Here is a 15,272-nt window from a genome sequence, read left to right as displayed (position 1 = left end):
TGGATGAAAAGCTCAACATGGCCCAACAATGTGTGCTTGTAGCCCAGAAAGCCAACTGTATCCTGGTCTAGATTTAGATTAGATATTAGGAAGAAATTCTTTACTGTGCGGGTGGTGAAGCACTGGAACATGTTGCCCAGAGCAACTGTGGGTGCCCCATCCCTGGCAGTGCCCAAGGCCAGGCTGGATGGGGCTTTGAGCAGCCTGATCGAGTGGAAGGTGTCCCTGCCCATGGCAGGGGGATTTGAACTAGATGATCTTTAAGATCCCTTCCAATCCAAAAAAACATTCTATGATTCTATGATTTTAAGAAAAATGTAAACCTGGCCATCAGATATAGATAAATATGTATGTATAGGGGAAAAAAATAAATCAGTTTTTAGTTTTTAGTAATTTACTGTGAAATTTAAATGTAAGTTTTAAATCTATTCATATATCTACCTTTTATAACTTTTCAAGGAGACTGTATCAATTCAAGCAGAAAATAGTTCTAGTTAATCATTTTTATTATTACGTGTATCTCCATCTGTCATATATCATAGTGGAAAGAAGTAAAATATATCATGAAAATTATTATTTTTAAAAACTTGTTCTTTGTAAACCCCTTATATATTTTCTAATTTCAATTATGTTTTGAAGAAATATTCAATTTTAATGTGAATTCTCAGCAGTTTCATTTAAATAGATGGACTTTTTTCATCCTAAAAGTAGCATTTAGAATAGCCATTTCCAATTACTAATTGAATTATGTTACTACTGTGTGCAATCCAAGCTTTATGCAAATAGATTCCATTTTGCAGCAGAGGAAACCAAGTGGTGGCCAAACATAGATTTTGGATGTGAACCTTCAAACAAGTATGTGGGTGAGCAACTGAATAGGTGTAATCCAGCTTCATTTGCATTGCAAGACAAGAGGTGTCTTAACTGCTCACCATTAGGAAGCAATGTTTCAAATGTTTGTACTCAATAGATTTTAAGATTACATTTAAGAAGATAAATACTGACTCTAGCAATTTTGCAAGTATTTCCTTGAGTTGTGATTTGCTTTGATCAAAATTTATCACATTGAAGATGCTGAATTTTAATCTATTGGGGAACTCATTCTTCTCATCTAAATGAAGGGCTCAGTAGGATTCTTGCTTTAGTAAGGTTGCCATACAGAAAATATGCATCAAACATTAGTCATGTTCAAGTGCCTTGAGTAATGAATCTAAATCATTCATTTTAGAATTTACATTTTAATAACAGCTTACGTCTGAAGACTTTGATGCTCATGCTTAAGTTTACAAGTGAACAGCTGCATCTAGTCAGGCCATACAACAGCTTCCTACCTATAATATAACTCCAACATGGCCACATCAGCATCATACCTGAAACTTTCACTATTTAATATTCATCAGTTCTGCTGTTGAGGGATTCCACAAGACTGAAAACCTAGAAATCATGCCAATCACATCTTCATAGAATAACATACTTACTTTTACTTTAGTTAAGTACACCTCCATAGCAAAAATCAGGTTGCACCATGCTTTTTTAATAGAAGTACCCAGCTAAATTACATTTCAAAACATTTATTAAAATTGCAAGTCTTGAAGAGCTGCACAATCAATATGTTGTCCAGAAGCTTCATTCTGACTCCTTTAGGTTTCTAATCTGACTCCTTTAGGTTTCTAATCAGCCCAAGATAAATCATAATAACTGGACTTTAAAAAAAAAAACAAAAACAAAACAACAAGAATTTTCCACGATTTTTTCATGATCATAGATCTGCCTAGTTGAGTATTTCTGTTTTTTTCAGTCTGGCAGTGATCAGCTCTTCAAAGGTCCTAGTGTTGAACTACAGCTATCTAATCTCACAAAATTTTTAAATTTTAGCTATGTACACATGGTAAAGGAATTAAGAATTTAGTTATTTTATTGCAATTAAACTTTTTGAACATAAAGTCTGTGTTTTGAAGGTCTCTTCAATGGTAAAGGAATCGTGATTAAATATTTCCCTGTGAAACCTGTGGATGCTTTAACTTAAATAATGAGTTTGCAACAAGTAAAATTGCAAGCTTCAAAAATTATGAGCATGTTACAAACTTCTTTAAACTCAAACTCGGAGGAGAAACCGGCATTACATTCTAATACATGCATAATCTCAGTAATTCATCATATTGCTACTTGACGTTTCTGAAAAACCTAGACAAAGATCAAGGCAGTAAGATTCAGCTTGTCTGGGATATTGCAATGCCATATAGTATGTGCACATCAAAATACTACACAACTCCACTGGCAGTACATTTGAGGTGATTTGCTTACAAGAATGATGTGAAGGAGTGGGATAATGCTAATATATGGCTTATTATTCACAGCAAAATAATTTATTAGCTTTTGAATCTTAAATTATCAACCCCTTCAGCTGGCATTCTTTTCACAAAAAATAATAATAATAATAATAAAAAAAAAAATAGCTCCACTAGTCAATATGATCAGGTGCTGGTCTGTTCATGCTAGTCAGTTATTAAGTCACTGAAAGGTACCAGGGGTGTTGTGTGGGCTAACTTATAAATCATGAAAGGATTATTTCCTGGTTAAATAAATGACAAGATTTCCTCAGCATACACATACATAAGCAAATATGGCACAAAATACCAGCATTGTACTTCCATTGTATTTATGAAACTTGTCACTTCCCAAAGGTTGAATTTAAGGAACATGCGAATTGAGCAAAAATTAGTAGTTTACACTGGTTTCTCTGAATTCTAAATATTCTCTTACAGCAGGAACATGTGACTAGTTCTTCTTGTAGTGAGAGGCTCACTTTTATTTGCTCTGTGTCAAAAAAATATGTTTTGTTAATCTGCTATGCATGAGGAGGTTTCTCTGTAAATACAGAATTGGATTTTTGGCCTTTTTGCCAGACTTGTGCAATTTAGTGAGTTTTCTCCATCAGCCTCTGTAGGAACTGGCATTCTTTGACCAGTAGTTTGCCTCCGCAGATGCTGCTTTCTTAGTGAAGTCTTTACTTAACTCATTCTCTTCTACTGGAAGCTGGAGGTGGGAGTAATTTTATTCAGTTACACTTACAGTTTTGATTTTACATCCTTTGTACATACTCTGTGCCCTTGCTATTTTATTTCCTGTGAAAGGTTCTCTTTTCACAGTTATCCATTCTAACTCATATTCCTCTGAATTCAGTTCCCCAACTACTTACTTTTGAGCTGAACTTGAAAGGACTTGAAGGTTCAAGTCTTTTCTTTTTATTCTTTTTTTGTATTCATTCATCTCTCTCTAGAATTTCACATATCTCAAGGTAGGCTTTGGTTATGATTCTGTAAGTCAGGGAATACAATTAATAGGTCCTTGTCTTATTTCTGCTAAAAAAATAGAAGTGTTTTAATATTGTAAATTATTAAATACCTAAAGTATATTTCTTTCATTAAAACAAATCATGGTATTCACTTTGAATCCTGATTTATATTGATACATTTATTATTCATAGAAAGGTATGTTTGTAGCACCATTTCCTAAGCAATACTGAACTACATGCGCTAACTTCCCAGCAAAGCACTACAGATTTACATATAGTAAATTAAAAGATAAAAAATACCTTCCTACATTTTTTTTTCTGTTCTGCATTTTTAAGTACTGCTGATCTATGTCTTTTATTTGCTGTACAATTCCTTTCCATTTTTCTTGATCCTGCAGTTTAACTCATGGAAACACATCAGTAAATTCTGTATGGCTGATCTTTTTCTCCTTTCTTACTAAAAAAAAAGGTAATTGTAAGTACTTGCTTTTCTTCCAGTATAAAATACAAGGAATTAGAAATATTCTTGAATTTGCTGATAGCATACTTTTTGAGGATAAAACATTTACCACAAGAACTGTTATACTTCTACTTTTGAGGCCACATGAGAAGAAAAAAACATGTGAAATTATATCTTCAAATAGCAAAAGGATCATGTTTGGTTTGTTTTGAGTTTTAATTGTATTTTATTTAGTTATATCAGTTTATCCTTAGTTCTACCTGTCTGGATTTTAAGTCTGTTTGGACAAACTTGGTCTTTGTTTCCAAATTTCTATTTTGCCATGGAAGCAATGCCTTCTTGTCTTTTAAATAAATGCTGCTGAAAGGGAAGAAATCCTAATTTTGGTTTAGAACCAGCTGCCATTTATGTTTTGACATCAGTCTTTGCCTAATATTATCTTTCACACTTCTGATTGATTTAGTGTCTGACCCATACTATCGTGTTGTTTTATACCTATTGCATTAATTCTGCTTTTTCAAACATTACAGCTGTGATCTTCTCATAAGTAAAGACTGGCAATACTGGATCCTGCTGTTATTTACACCTTTGTAGTGCATTGCCACCTTCAAAAATAAAAAAAAAAGCCCTTGGCCTTGAAAGTATTTAATTTTGCTGATGAAAAAGATAAATGGGATCTTGAAGGACACACTTTGAGTTCTGATATTCAGTTCCCATAGATGACAATAAGCCTGGCTATACAGACATGTTCTTCCTGTCTCTTAAAGGTAGCAGAATTGCAAGGCAATGTCAGGTTTAAAAAGCAGCTCCTGCATAGCACCTCTGTGAATACTTTTAGGTAAAATGATATACTGGTTTTTTCCCTCCTGTGGTTCTCCATAACACTTAAAGAAGTTTTGTTATAGAAAGTGGATTTCGTTGTTTTCTTGTGAGATCTTAAACATAGCAGTTGTAATGAAATTCTTTTCAGTATGTTTTGCCAAGATATTTGTAAAGCTTATAAATCTCTAGAGATAAAAAACTATGACTTCATTTCATTACTCTGAGAAAGTCCCTCTTTAGATACTCCATACCTGTACAGTATTTTACAATTAAGATTTTTTTATTTTTCCTGGTGCATAGCTCTTTGGATTTTTTTTAATGAAAATAGAGTTAAGAAAATTACTAACAATGACAATTTTCTGACAGTAATTTAGTTTAACACTTATGTAGATATTTTTTTTGGCTTCTTGCTCAGGACATTTTCTCTTTAAAAATGTAAAATGTTACTATCAATTAAGCATCGAATAACTTAATTCTGCTTTAAAATCCTGGTAAGATCAGTTTGATAAATATTACTGGTTAACCGCAAAAATGTCTAAATATGTTTCTCCATTAACAGCCAAATTTTCTGAAAATATTTGTTGAATATTTACATAAAATATAATTGAAAATACTTCACTGTATTTAAAATGTAACAATTAGAGTAGTGCCTCTATTCTACTGAGCACTTCTTTACACAGCTACTGTGAGGTATTGTTGGCATATTTTTAGTTTTACTCAGAAGTCAAGGCTCAGAACACAAGAAAACTTCTGTTGTTGAAATATGACAATTAATCCCAGAATATTTAGTAATCAAATGTAAGTATTGAAATTACATATATAAGTACAGTAATATGTAGTTTATTATAATAAAATAAAATAAAACAGCTTTTTTGCCAGTGATAGAAGGTAAATGCATTACCTGTTTTACACATGTTTTTGTTTAGTTCTTTCACCTTTACTAATGGTTCTCTGCTGGAAAGACTTTCACACACCTCTAGGCTATTTTCATTACACAGTGCCCAGTACACCACCTTCAGAGAAGGAAATTAAAAACTTACAGGCACATGGATATTGTTAAACAATCAAACAAACAAATGAAACCCTGAAGTTTATATGAGTGGAATACAAAAATAAAGGCATTGAACAAATCAGTAAACAGCTATAGACATGATGATAGGATTCAGGGTAAAAAAAAAAAAAAAAAGACAAACTTTTGAACATAGGCAGTCTATTGTTATCTATTGAATGTAAATTGAATGGTATAAATGACTGTTATGCATTCAGTCCTTCTATCTGAGAGTTAAGAGAAATACTGATTTTATAATGCTGTTCCCTGCCTGTCAGTTTCTTGAGTTTGCTGTGATCAAATCTTTTAATTTTTCATTTTTCATTCCCTTTAAAAAATAATTGCGTTTTTAAAATGTATTGTCTAAATATTTGTCTTTTTTTCCAACACATTCATGAACATTTATCAGAACCCTCATTTTTTCATTGAAAAGGAGTTTTTAAATGAAAAATCTTGGTCATGTAATTCAACATATGGAATTATCATATACAACTTGGACTTAGTTATAAAAACTAAAATTCAATAGAGAATCAGTTCCGTTTTAGGGAATAGTTGCCCGTTTGCTTTGCTTTGATTTTGAGTGCCCTGTAGGAGATACACGAGCATCTACTACCAACACTAAAACCAAAGGTCATTCCAGATAAATCTTTTTAATTTTTTGAGAACAGAAGTTTTAAATGAGTAAGGTCTGATGGAGGGAAATTCTGAAACTGCCAGATATTAAGATTCAGAATAGGAACTTCTGGTGGTAGGCTGTTATTTCAAAACTTTTGAAAGCTTGGCTTCTCAATTTAAGTAATTAAAATGAATATTATGCAAAAAATATTAGACACTTCTACAATCTGGTTTTGTCAAACCTACCTACCTATGATATTGTTTTCCTGATCTGTGAAATAATCCATCTCCAAAGTGCTTAGATGACCATTCAGGCACGTCAGTCCTGAAAAGTTTAGATCTATAAATGTTTTCAGATTTGTTTAAGAAATTCACCTACTGATAAACAGAAGTCTAAAATTTCACATGATGTTGGTCCAGATTTTGATATAGAAATGCAAACCTAAAAATGAAGCAATACTGATAATAGTTAATACAGGATTAAATCAGATATTTTTCCTCAAAATGTCAATTTGTGGTCATACATTTTAATGTGTTTTTATTTTCCAAAGTAATTGTACTGTATTTTATTTATGTATTTTAGGCACGGAAGGGGCAGTGTTTGGGCACTCTGTGGAGACACCCCATATCAGAGCAGAACCTTCCCAAGACCTCAAGTAGGTGTTGTTCAAAAAGTTGTTTTAAAATCAAGTATTCTAAAGAATAATTAAGTCTTGATTCAAAGAAAATAACTGCATAGTAATATATACTGCCTATTTAATGACTCATACATATCCAAAACACTGGTAGACTCCAGTGTGTTCTAAGTAGTCAAAAAAACCCCCACAAACTTATATCACACAAAATGTAAAATACATTACTTTTTATATATTACTTGTCTCCTGTAGCAGAATTCTTGAGACTTATATGCTTCTGAGATTGAAATAATGAGGCACGTTTAAGGTCAAATGAGTGCAGTACTGTTCAATAGCATCAGACCCAGGTTTAGATTTTTTATGAGCTGTTACAGAATATATAAATCAAGTTAATGTAAAGAGTCCCAGATTTTTTTCTTTTACTTATGTTTCTGGGTTGTTGAGTCTTTTGAATATTGCACACACACACTTCAAAAATCCATTACCAAGTGAGGCTAGATTTGTAAATGTAAAAAAATCTGAAAACTTGATGTTTTCTATACATAGTCACAAAAGTTGAGAAATAAGTAAAGAGTAAACGATCAAGTCTAAAACTTACTAGAGCATCTATAGACTGAGAAAGAAAACAATTAGAAAGATTTATAGGGAAAGCTTTTTCTTGAAGTACATATATGTGCAGCACTAAATACTAATTCGTAATTTTTATGGATGACTAATGAGAATACATGACACTTCCAGAAAATCAAAGGTCCCTCCTTGTGTTTCTCTCAACAGAACTGGTGAGAAACAGTATAGACTTTGACCTGATTCTGCTATGATTCCTGAACATTATATCTCTCTCTCTCTTTACCTGCCCAGCAGTGTTTGCAATTAATTGCTACAGAAAAGCATTGTTAAAAGTCCTTCCCTATATTTTTAAAGGCATTTAGGGTCATTAATCACTAATGATGCTGCAGAAATCATGAGCAGGAAGCTGCCAATGTGGACATGTTTGACCATTATATGTGGAGTGTAAGAAGTAAATGATTGTATCTGATTATTTATACTAAACATTTTAAGGCAATGTAATGGCTTGGAGCCCTCCAGAGGATTCTTTTAAGTAAATTTTTATCTTAAAAATCCCTATCACCTGCCAAGACTCCTGTCAGTCCCTTGTTGAGAGTTGTTGTAAAAGTGTTTATTAATGGTGACCACCAAGGCATGATGGTCTCTAATCAAAGGGAGTTCAGCAGAAATCAAAGCTGAGACATAACAAGCTTTTCTTTTTTCAGGGACCCAAAAATTTGAGTAAGATGGTGGAACTTGTCTCACTCAAAGACTGTGGAGATGCTGTTTTGTCAACTTCTTTCTAATAATTAAATAATAATAACAGAGTGCAAATATATGGTAAACTCGATAACCCTGTATCTTCAGGATTAATTTCACCAAGGTTAAAAACACCTCATGTTGCTTGCGAAATTTACATATTGAGCATTCACCACATCTGTCTTTTGGCTTTATTCATTGCCATGATGCCCGTTGTTGTTTAATGTTTTCCAACTCTACCATTCCTTCAGCTCATTTTTCCAAGATGAACTTAAATTAGTGAGAATTTTCCATTCAACTTTCTGCCTACTCATTAACAATGAACTTAATCCAAACTTCTTATTAAAAAGAAATTATGAAATGGAAACCCTTACTGTTTGGTCAAGCAACATTATCTTATGTGTAAGTGATTTTATTCTTAATATATTCAGTCTGTATTGTGTTCTGAAAGTTTTTGTACACATGTGCTACTATATATTAGTTGGGATTCAGTGATATTCCTTTTTTCAAATTCTCAGGTCATTTTAGTCTTCCTAAAATAGTGACAATTACTATTAGGACAGAGATTTCTTGGCTTTTGGCATGAATGTTTCTAGAAGAGAACCTGCAGGCCCTTTTAATCTTGTAGCTTGAAAGAACCATAAATAATTATGGGTTTGTGTGATACTTTCTGACAGCAAAATACAGTTAGAACCTTAGATCATGTATATCCTTTGAAAATTCCAGTTACCATATGCTTTTCAATCTTATTTCAAATGATTAAAAAAAAAACCAAAACAGAACAGTTGTTTTTTTTAAAAAAAGTTTAAGCCCTGCATTAATTTTCCGGAAAGAGAAATTGAATTATCTGCTATTTTTTAATATTTTTTTTCTAATTTGAAGAATGTTGTCATAAAGGAGTGATATAGCATTTATATAAATGTTTGCCAAATATGCCTAAACAGAATGGTCACCAACCCTAACATAATATTTCCCTGTGGCCTCAGAAGCTACGCCTGTCACAGAAACAAAACAATACTAGAACAGATTTTCTGGCCTCAGGTCCAACTGATACAACTACACTGATATTGTAAAATTATTTTATCCCCTAAAACAGAATAGTTGCATCCTAAATCCCAAGTAGGAATGGTCTTTAGTATATGCTACCCTCCAAATATTGCCTGCAAATTGTTTGGGAGAGTAATAACTGATTCTCAATTGACTGTTAAATATGTCTGCAACTGTTTAGCTGCTTAGATGATTAAGTTCCAGTGGTCTGGCCTGGGTCCTAGCACTTTTTAATGTTTCGGTAGAAACTTAGCCAAAGTGTCCAGTAGACCATACTAATCTAGGCAATCCTAAACCAATGTATTTTTCCAAATATTGTATCCTTATGCTTGGGACTTTTGAAATTAACCATAACACTAAAGAGTTTGCTGAGTTGACATCAAAATTCATTATTTTTCAGTGGACACAGGTGATTGCAGTTTGACAGCAAGTTGCAGTGCATAAATGTAAATACATTAGACAATGACAATACTTGTATACAGGGCTGAAAGACAAAAGATTTTTTATTAGATTGTTAATTAAAATATAAATGATCCCATATTTTTCATGTAGGAATATATTTTTTTGGTGAGGTAGTAAAGCTCAGGCATCAAGCTATGAGTGTATTTAAATAATACCTTTGTTTTTTTGGTTTGTTTGTTTGTGGTGGTTTCCCCCCCCCCAGAAAAAAACCAAAAAAACAACAACAAAAAAAAAAGATAGATGCTGGAAAACTATTCATAACCTTGGATATATAAAACAATTCACTACTTAATTTTAAAAATTAAATTCTGACCACCTTGATTACTGGGAATATAACTGAACTATAAAATTTGGATAAAGATTTTAATACCCACAAGGCTCATAATGTTTGCCACAAAAATCCTGGGATTTTAGCTCAATCTACTTTGGACAGGGAGCCAAAAAGAAAAAGTCAGATTCATATTAATTTCACATATCTAAACTTTGCCTTAGCCACTTTGTTCTATAGCCAGATTTTGAGGTCTTCAGACAGAGAAATATCTGTAATATTTGCTATTAAAAATGTGCTGTGTAAAAATAAAAATCAGTTGAGATTAAAATAATTCATTCCTATGTGCCCAGCCACTTCAGTCACATCTTTCTCCTGTCTTACATTTTCAAATAATAGCTAGGGAGGTTTTGCTTTCAGAAGATGTTTTTCTATGATCCTTTGTGAAAGCTGGTAAGCCCTTTTGTGTCAAATCCCAAAACCTAATTAAATCTGACTTTCATTAGCTGGGATAAGTAGCATAAAAGAATCATGCCTGAGAATCAGGGAAATGAATTATATCTTAATAATTTAATCTTCATATTTCTCTTGCTACTTTTTCTCACAGGAATACAGTTAGGAAAACTAAACTGGCAATATAATAGGTCCCCAAATATTGTTTTTAGGCTAATAGTGCATTAAAACATGGTGCACTAATAAGTAACATCCATGCACAAAAGAGGCAGACAGTAGTTAAATGCAGATAGCTTTGCCCTCAATAACCTCTTTAATAAGGAGGTAAATTAATTTGTTGTTGTTCTCTGGGGATAACTGCAAGATCAAATTACTATGCAGATAGGACACAGCAGGAACAAAAGGTAACTAGGTATGGCTCTTAAACTGAAAGAATAATTTGCTTTAAGGTTCAGTGACAATGATTGTGTTTGACTTCGGAGAAGGGAAAAGGCTCTAGTACAAACAGATATGAAGGAAGAAAGTGTTGCTATCAAAATAGATAGCAAAATTGCTTGGGTTTCTTGTGGTTAATTTAGGGTACTGGATAATCTCTATCCCTGATCTGTGACTGAATTGCATGTGAAAATAAGGTAAAATAACCAAAATTTATAATAAAGCTTTCAAACTGGAAGACAGACTCTGTGGGACTGATGGTTTGGTAAAGGCACCACTTCTAGTGACTCTTTTAACCCATTTTTTCCATCCATTTCATCTAGTCTGTTAGTCCCTTTAGTCTGAACTCAGCAATACACAATTCTTTATAATATTATTTTTAAATTTTCATTAAAAAATATAATTATTAATGGCTTGAAGACAGGTAAAAATGAGGATGAAATAGAAAGTGGGTAGATTATGACAATTCAAAGAAATATTTTTTCCCTTGATAAGATACCAGATATGCTGGAAAAGAGTAAATAGGTAGATCTCCCGTTGGAGTTTAAGTATTTAATATAGTGCTATATCTAACGAGAAATAAAAAAGGCAAGACAGAGAAGACTGTATTTAAAGAATTATTAAGTGGTATATAATAAACATATATTGTTAAATCCCTCCTTTAGCCTGGAGGGAGATTGAAAGGAGAGTTTCTTCAGGACTGATCTTATTTACAGTTTTAATAGCTCTGTGCTAGAAGGAAGTACACAGGTTTGGAAGGTTTGGAAGCACTGGCAATCAGAAGATTTTGAGCACTGAAATTAGAATATTATGAACCTCAACAGTATGATGGTGAATATTGGATGACATATTAAATATAAATTAGCATTCTGCCTCTCAGATGCAAGAGGTTCTGGCATAGCCTTTCCAAAGGAAGAACAGTGACAACTAAAATTCTTTATTATCAGTGACTGGATTATATTTGCTTTATAATTATGCTGTGCCATGGTTTCAGGAACACACAGCTGGGCTCCAAGCATAGCTGTCTCAGGCTAACAGGGTTATAAGTGTAAATATAATACTCTATGAATCCTATCTCAAAGCCTGTATAAAGCTTGGAGCAATAGCAAGCATTTGCATAGAGCTGAGTTAATGAAAGATCAGGCAACTTTGCAGATTAGTGTAAAGGCAGCTGAGGATCATTCTTTACATAAAGCCCGCTCAGGTCTAATAGCAGCTGTGACCAGCTGAGGTGCTCAAGGGTCCCAGGTGGAGACCCTCGGGGTTTCAGCAGCACGCTGCTGCCTGCTTTCAGCTCCAGCAAGGCTTGTTGCATCTGAGGTTGCCTCAGGGCTACTAAGCTACTTCTAGACCCAAGCTGCTGCTGCTTATTCAAGAAGTTCTAGTTCCAGGTAGGTCCAGCCTAGGAGTAGATATGAAAGCACATGCTTTGTTCAAGTATTTCATTTTCATAGATATTCCAGGTAGTAGCGCTTGACTGTTTTTCTAAATGGAAATTGAACAACAGTCCTCAGTGCCTGGGGGCTGATGTTCGTGACACCAGAACTCATTTCTGAAGTGCTTTGGACTCTAAACCAAATAAAGTCTTGTTGCACCACACTTGCATGCTCCTTTTTGCTGTAGTTTTTCTAATTAAATGTAATTTGATATACTACCTATAGCCTATAAACCTTGTACTATACACCATTAAGGCCAAGTTATCCTCCTGTAGCATCCATAATATTTTCACTTCCTGTCTTTCTTATGATTTTAAGTGAATAGCCTTACTACTGCACAAGTAGCAAACTACTACTAAAAAGTTTTGTGTTATTTTCATTTGAGCAACATTTAATTTCCTTATGCTACATGTCTCCCCAGAGATGTTTTCACTCTAGTTGTTTTTTTTCCCCTTCCTAGGAGTATCTCCATTTTCTATGCCACCTTTCAGCCACTTTCCTGAGAAAACAAGGCTTCTAATTTTGCTGTTTGTCTATCTGTTCTCTCCCTTATTATCCCTGATAATTTGTTATGCAGCTAGGCAGTTTCATCCATGTTCAGTAGAAGGCAAAAGATCCTTAATTTTCTATGTTTTCTGCTAACTAGTGCCCAACTGGAGATGCTAACAGAAAATCAGCCAGTATTATTAGTCCTTACTGATATCAGTTTACTCATTTGTATACACACGATTTCAGACTACCCTCAACTTTGACATATCTTGCTTCACGGGCAGGTCACTGGAGTTTCTAGCAGTATTGTGGTTGTGGGTGCAGAGGTTATGGTTTGGGTTCTTGCCCTAGAACCATGTTGAGCCAAGCAAAGGATCTGAAGCTCATGCAGGATGGCTATAAGAAAAAGAAGGTTCAGAGGATGGGAGGTTGTGTGGTGAATAGTTACAGAGAGTACATGAGTTTGTAAAACTATTAGTTCCACAGTTTTCCAAACAGCTCCTATTGCTTATATCTGTAATTATACAGAGAACTGCAGATGTAACCTAAGCAATAGAGAAGAATGAATGATTTTGCATGTCTTATCCTGCAATTTTCATCCTATTCTCAGTTGTATTTCAAGATAGAATTCACAGCTGAGACGAGAGAAAAAAGCTATTTGGCTTCTTCATAAAAAGTGACTCAAAGGGAACTGACCAAACCTTTTCTGATTTTTTTTTTTTCTTTTAAACGGGCTGTTTTCTTCTTGGGCTGTTTAAATACAGTCCAAGTATGAGCCACAGGAGAGTCTATTCTAATCTTTGTGCTATGCTTATTCTGTAGAGGTTGAAGAAGAGCTGTTAAAAGGATTTCAGCAGAATAATTTTCAATGAGATGCAGTTTTCTCTAGATGTGGATCAAAATTATGTCACAGTTTTTCTCAGCTAAAATGTATCTGTTTATATTATCTAAAGGCCCTTTAAGAAAACAGTATTGAAAATATCGTTAGAGGATTACAGGTGTTCCAGACTGTCACTTCCCAATCAGGAAGCTAATGGTTTTCTAAAGTAAGAAGATTTTATGTCAACCAGTTCTCATGTGTTTCCAGTTGTTCAAAGAGCCCAGTTTTGCTCTTCAGTCTCCCCCAGGCACTTTATGTTCAGATCTTACTCGACAGCCACTTGAGTGTTCTCTGTGGGCATGTTGCTTCAATCCTTTTCTGCCAAGATAGATTTCTATTTCAAGAAAATATATTCTGAAAGACAACTGAGGTAAGGGAGCTATTTCTGGAAATAAAATGAACTTCATGTAAGGAGTTCAGCGGAGTAGCAGGGCATGTGTAGAAGGGGTTTCAGATCAGAACAAAAGTAAGGAAGATTATAGGAAGGTGAATGTTTTGAGTGGAATAGGGGTAGCTCTAAGATTTCAGGGCTATGAAGATTTTTTTTTTTTTCCATACCTTTTCTTAAGGGACTACTTTGGATTGTGCCATATCCAGATCTTTGTCTAACAGTATGAACTCCCAAGCATGTTGTGGTATTTCTTTAAGACATGAAAACTCAGATTCTATACTCTACAGTTCTACTGATTTTGTTGGTTTTCGAAGATATCAGTTTTAGTGGACTTTTCATTCTAGAAGGCATGATTTATTACTGCCTGAGATTCCAGTTAGGTTTTTGGTTTATTATGTTCTTAATATTATTTTGGATTTTGATAATTTTCTTGTCTTTAGCTATTCTGGCTATGTCCCCACCCACTCTAAGAAACAACCATGCATTAAGTTCTCTTTAACCTTCCTCACATCACCTGCTCATTTTGTCAAGCTCTTGCTTTAAACATTTGCTCTGTCCAGCACTCCTTATCATTCCTTGATGCTCCTTCACTTTTTCTAGTCCTTTAATAACATTGCTGAAAACTCTTCAATGACATTTTATTCCTTACTTTTCCTACTCAGTAACTTGTGTCTTTTACATTCTCAGAAGAGATCCTTTATTTCCCTTATGTGGGGAAATTGTTTTTCTGATTTATCATCTATGTCAAATAATATTAAAATATTCAGTTGTTTCAAGTGTTGCTATGACAATGCAGACCCACTGAACTGAAACCAGTGACATGAACAGGGCAATTAGAACTCAGATCTGAGCCCAGTGAGGTGATTTCTGGGTTAATGAGAATTTCAGGAATTATAATAAGGGCATGCTGACACATGCCAAAGTCAGTGACATGCAGAGCATGGACATAACGTGAAATGTTATGCTGAATGCCATTCTACTGTTCTGCTTTCAGTCAAGAAAGCTTCCTCTTTATTTAAGTTTATTGTCCATGAGTTAAAAATTTGGATATTGGGGGGAAAAAAAAAGTCATGTTAATATTTAGTGGTTTAGGCCATTACCTATTCCATAAAACATTTAGTTAACTTTGTCCTATTTAAGACTCGTGCTGTGTAGTCACAAAATATTGTGCCCTTGAAGGTTAGGTTCCCACATAAATCAAAGAAAGCTTCATATGAGCATCTGAGAATTT

At 33.9% G+C, this 15,272-nt stretch overlaps 1 protein-coding gene across 2 annotated transcripts in view; it reads left to right on the top strand.

Annotated features, from left to right (window-relative positions):
• Positions 1-15,272, top strand: part of SGCZ (sarcoglycan zeta) — a 222,859-nt gene that overhangs the window by 189,475 nt on the left and 18,112 nt on the right. For both annotated transcript variants that reach the window (XM_027797355.2, XM_005433614.3), the window contains one exon: positions 6,824-6,896. In XM_027797355.2, the coding sequence (XP_027653156.1) occupies positions 6,824-6,896 (73 nt within the window). The remainder of the gene's footprint in view (positions 1-6,823; positions 6,897-15,272) is intronic.

This window comes from Falco cherrug, chromosome 1, assembly GCF_023634085.1.
Source record: "Falco cherrug isolate bFalChe1 chromosome 1, bFalChe1.pri, whole genome shotgun sequence".
NCBI lineage: Eukaryota > Metazoa > Chordata > Aves > Falconiformes > Falconidae > Falco > Falco cherrug.
Note: the sequence above shows the minus strand (reverse complement) of the source record. Positions and strands in the feature narration are given on the sequence as shown.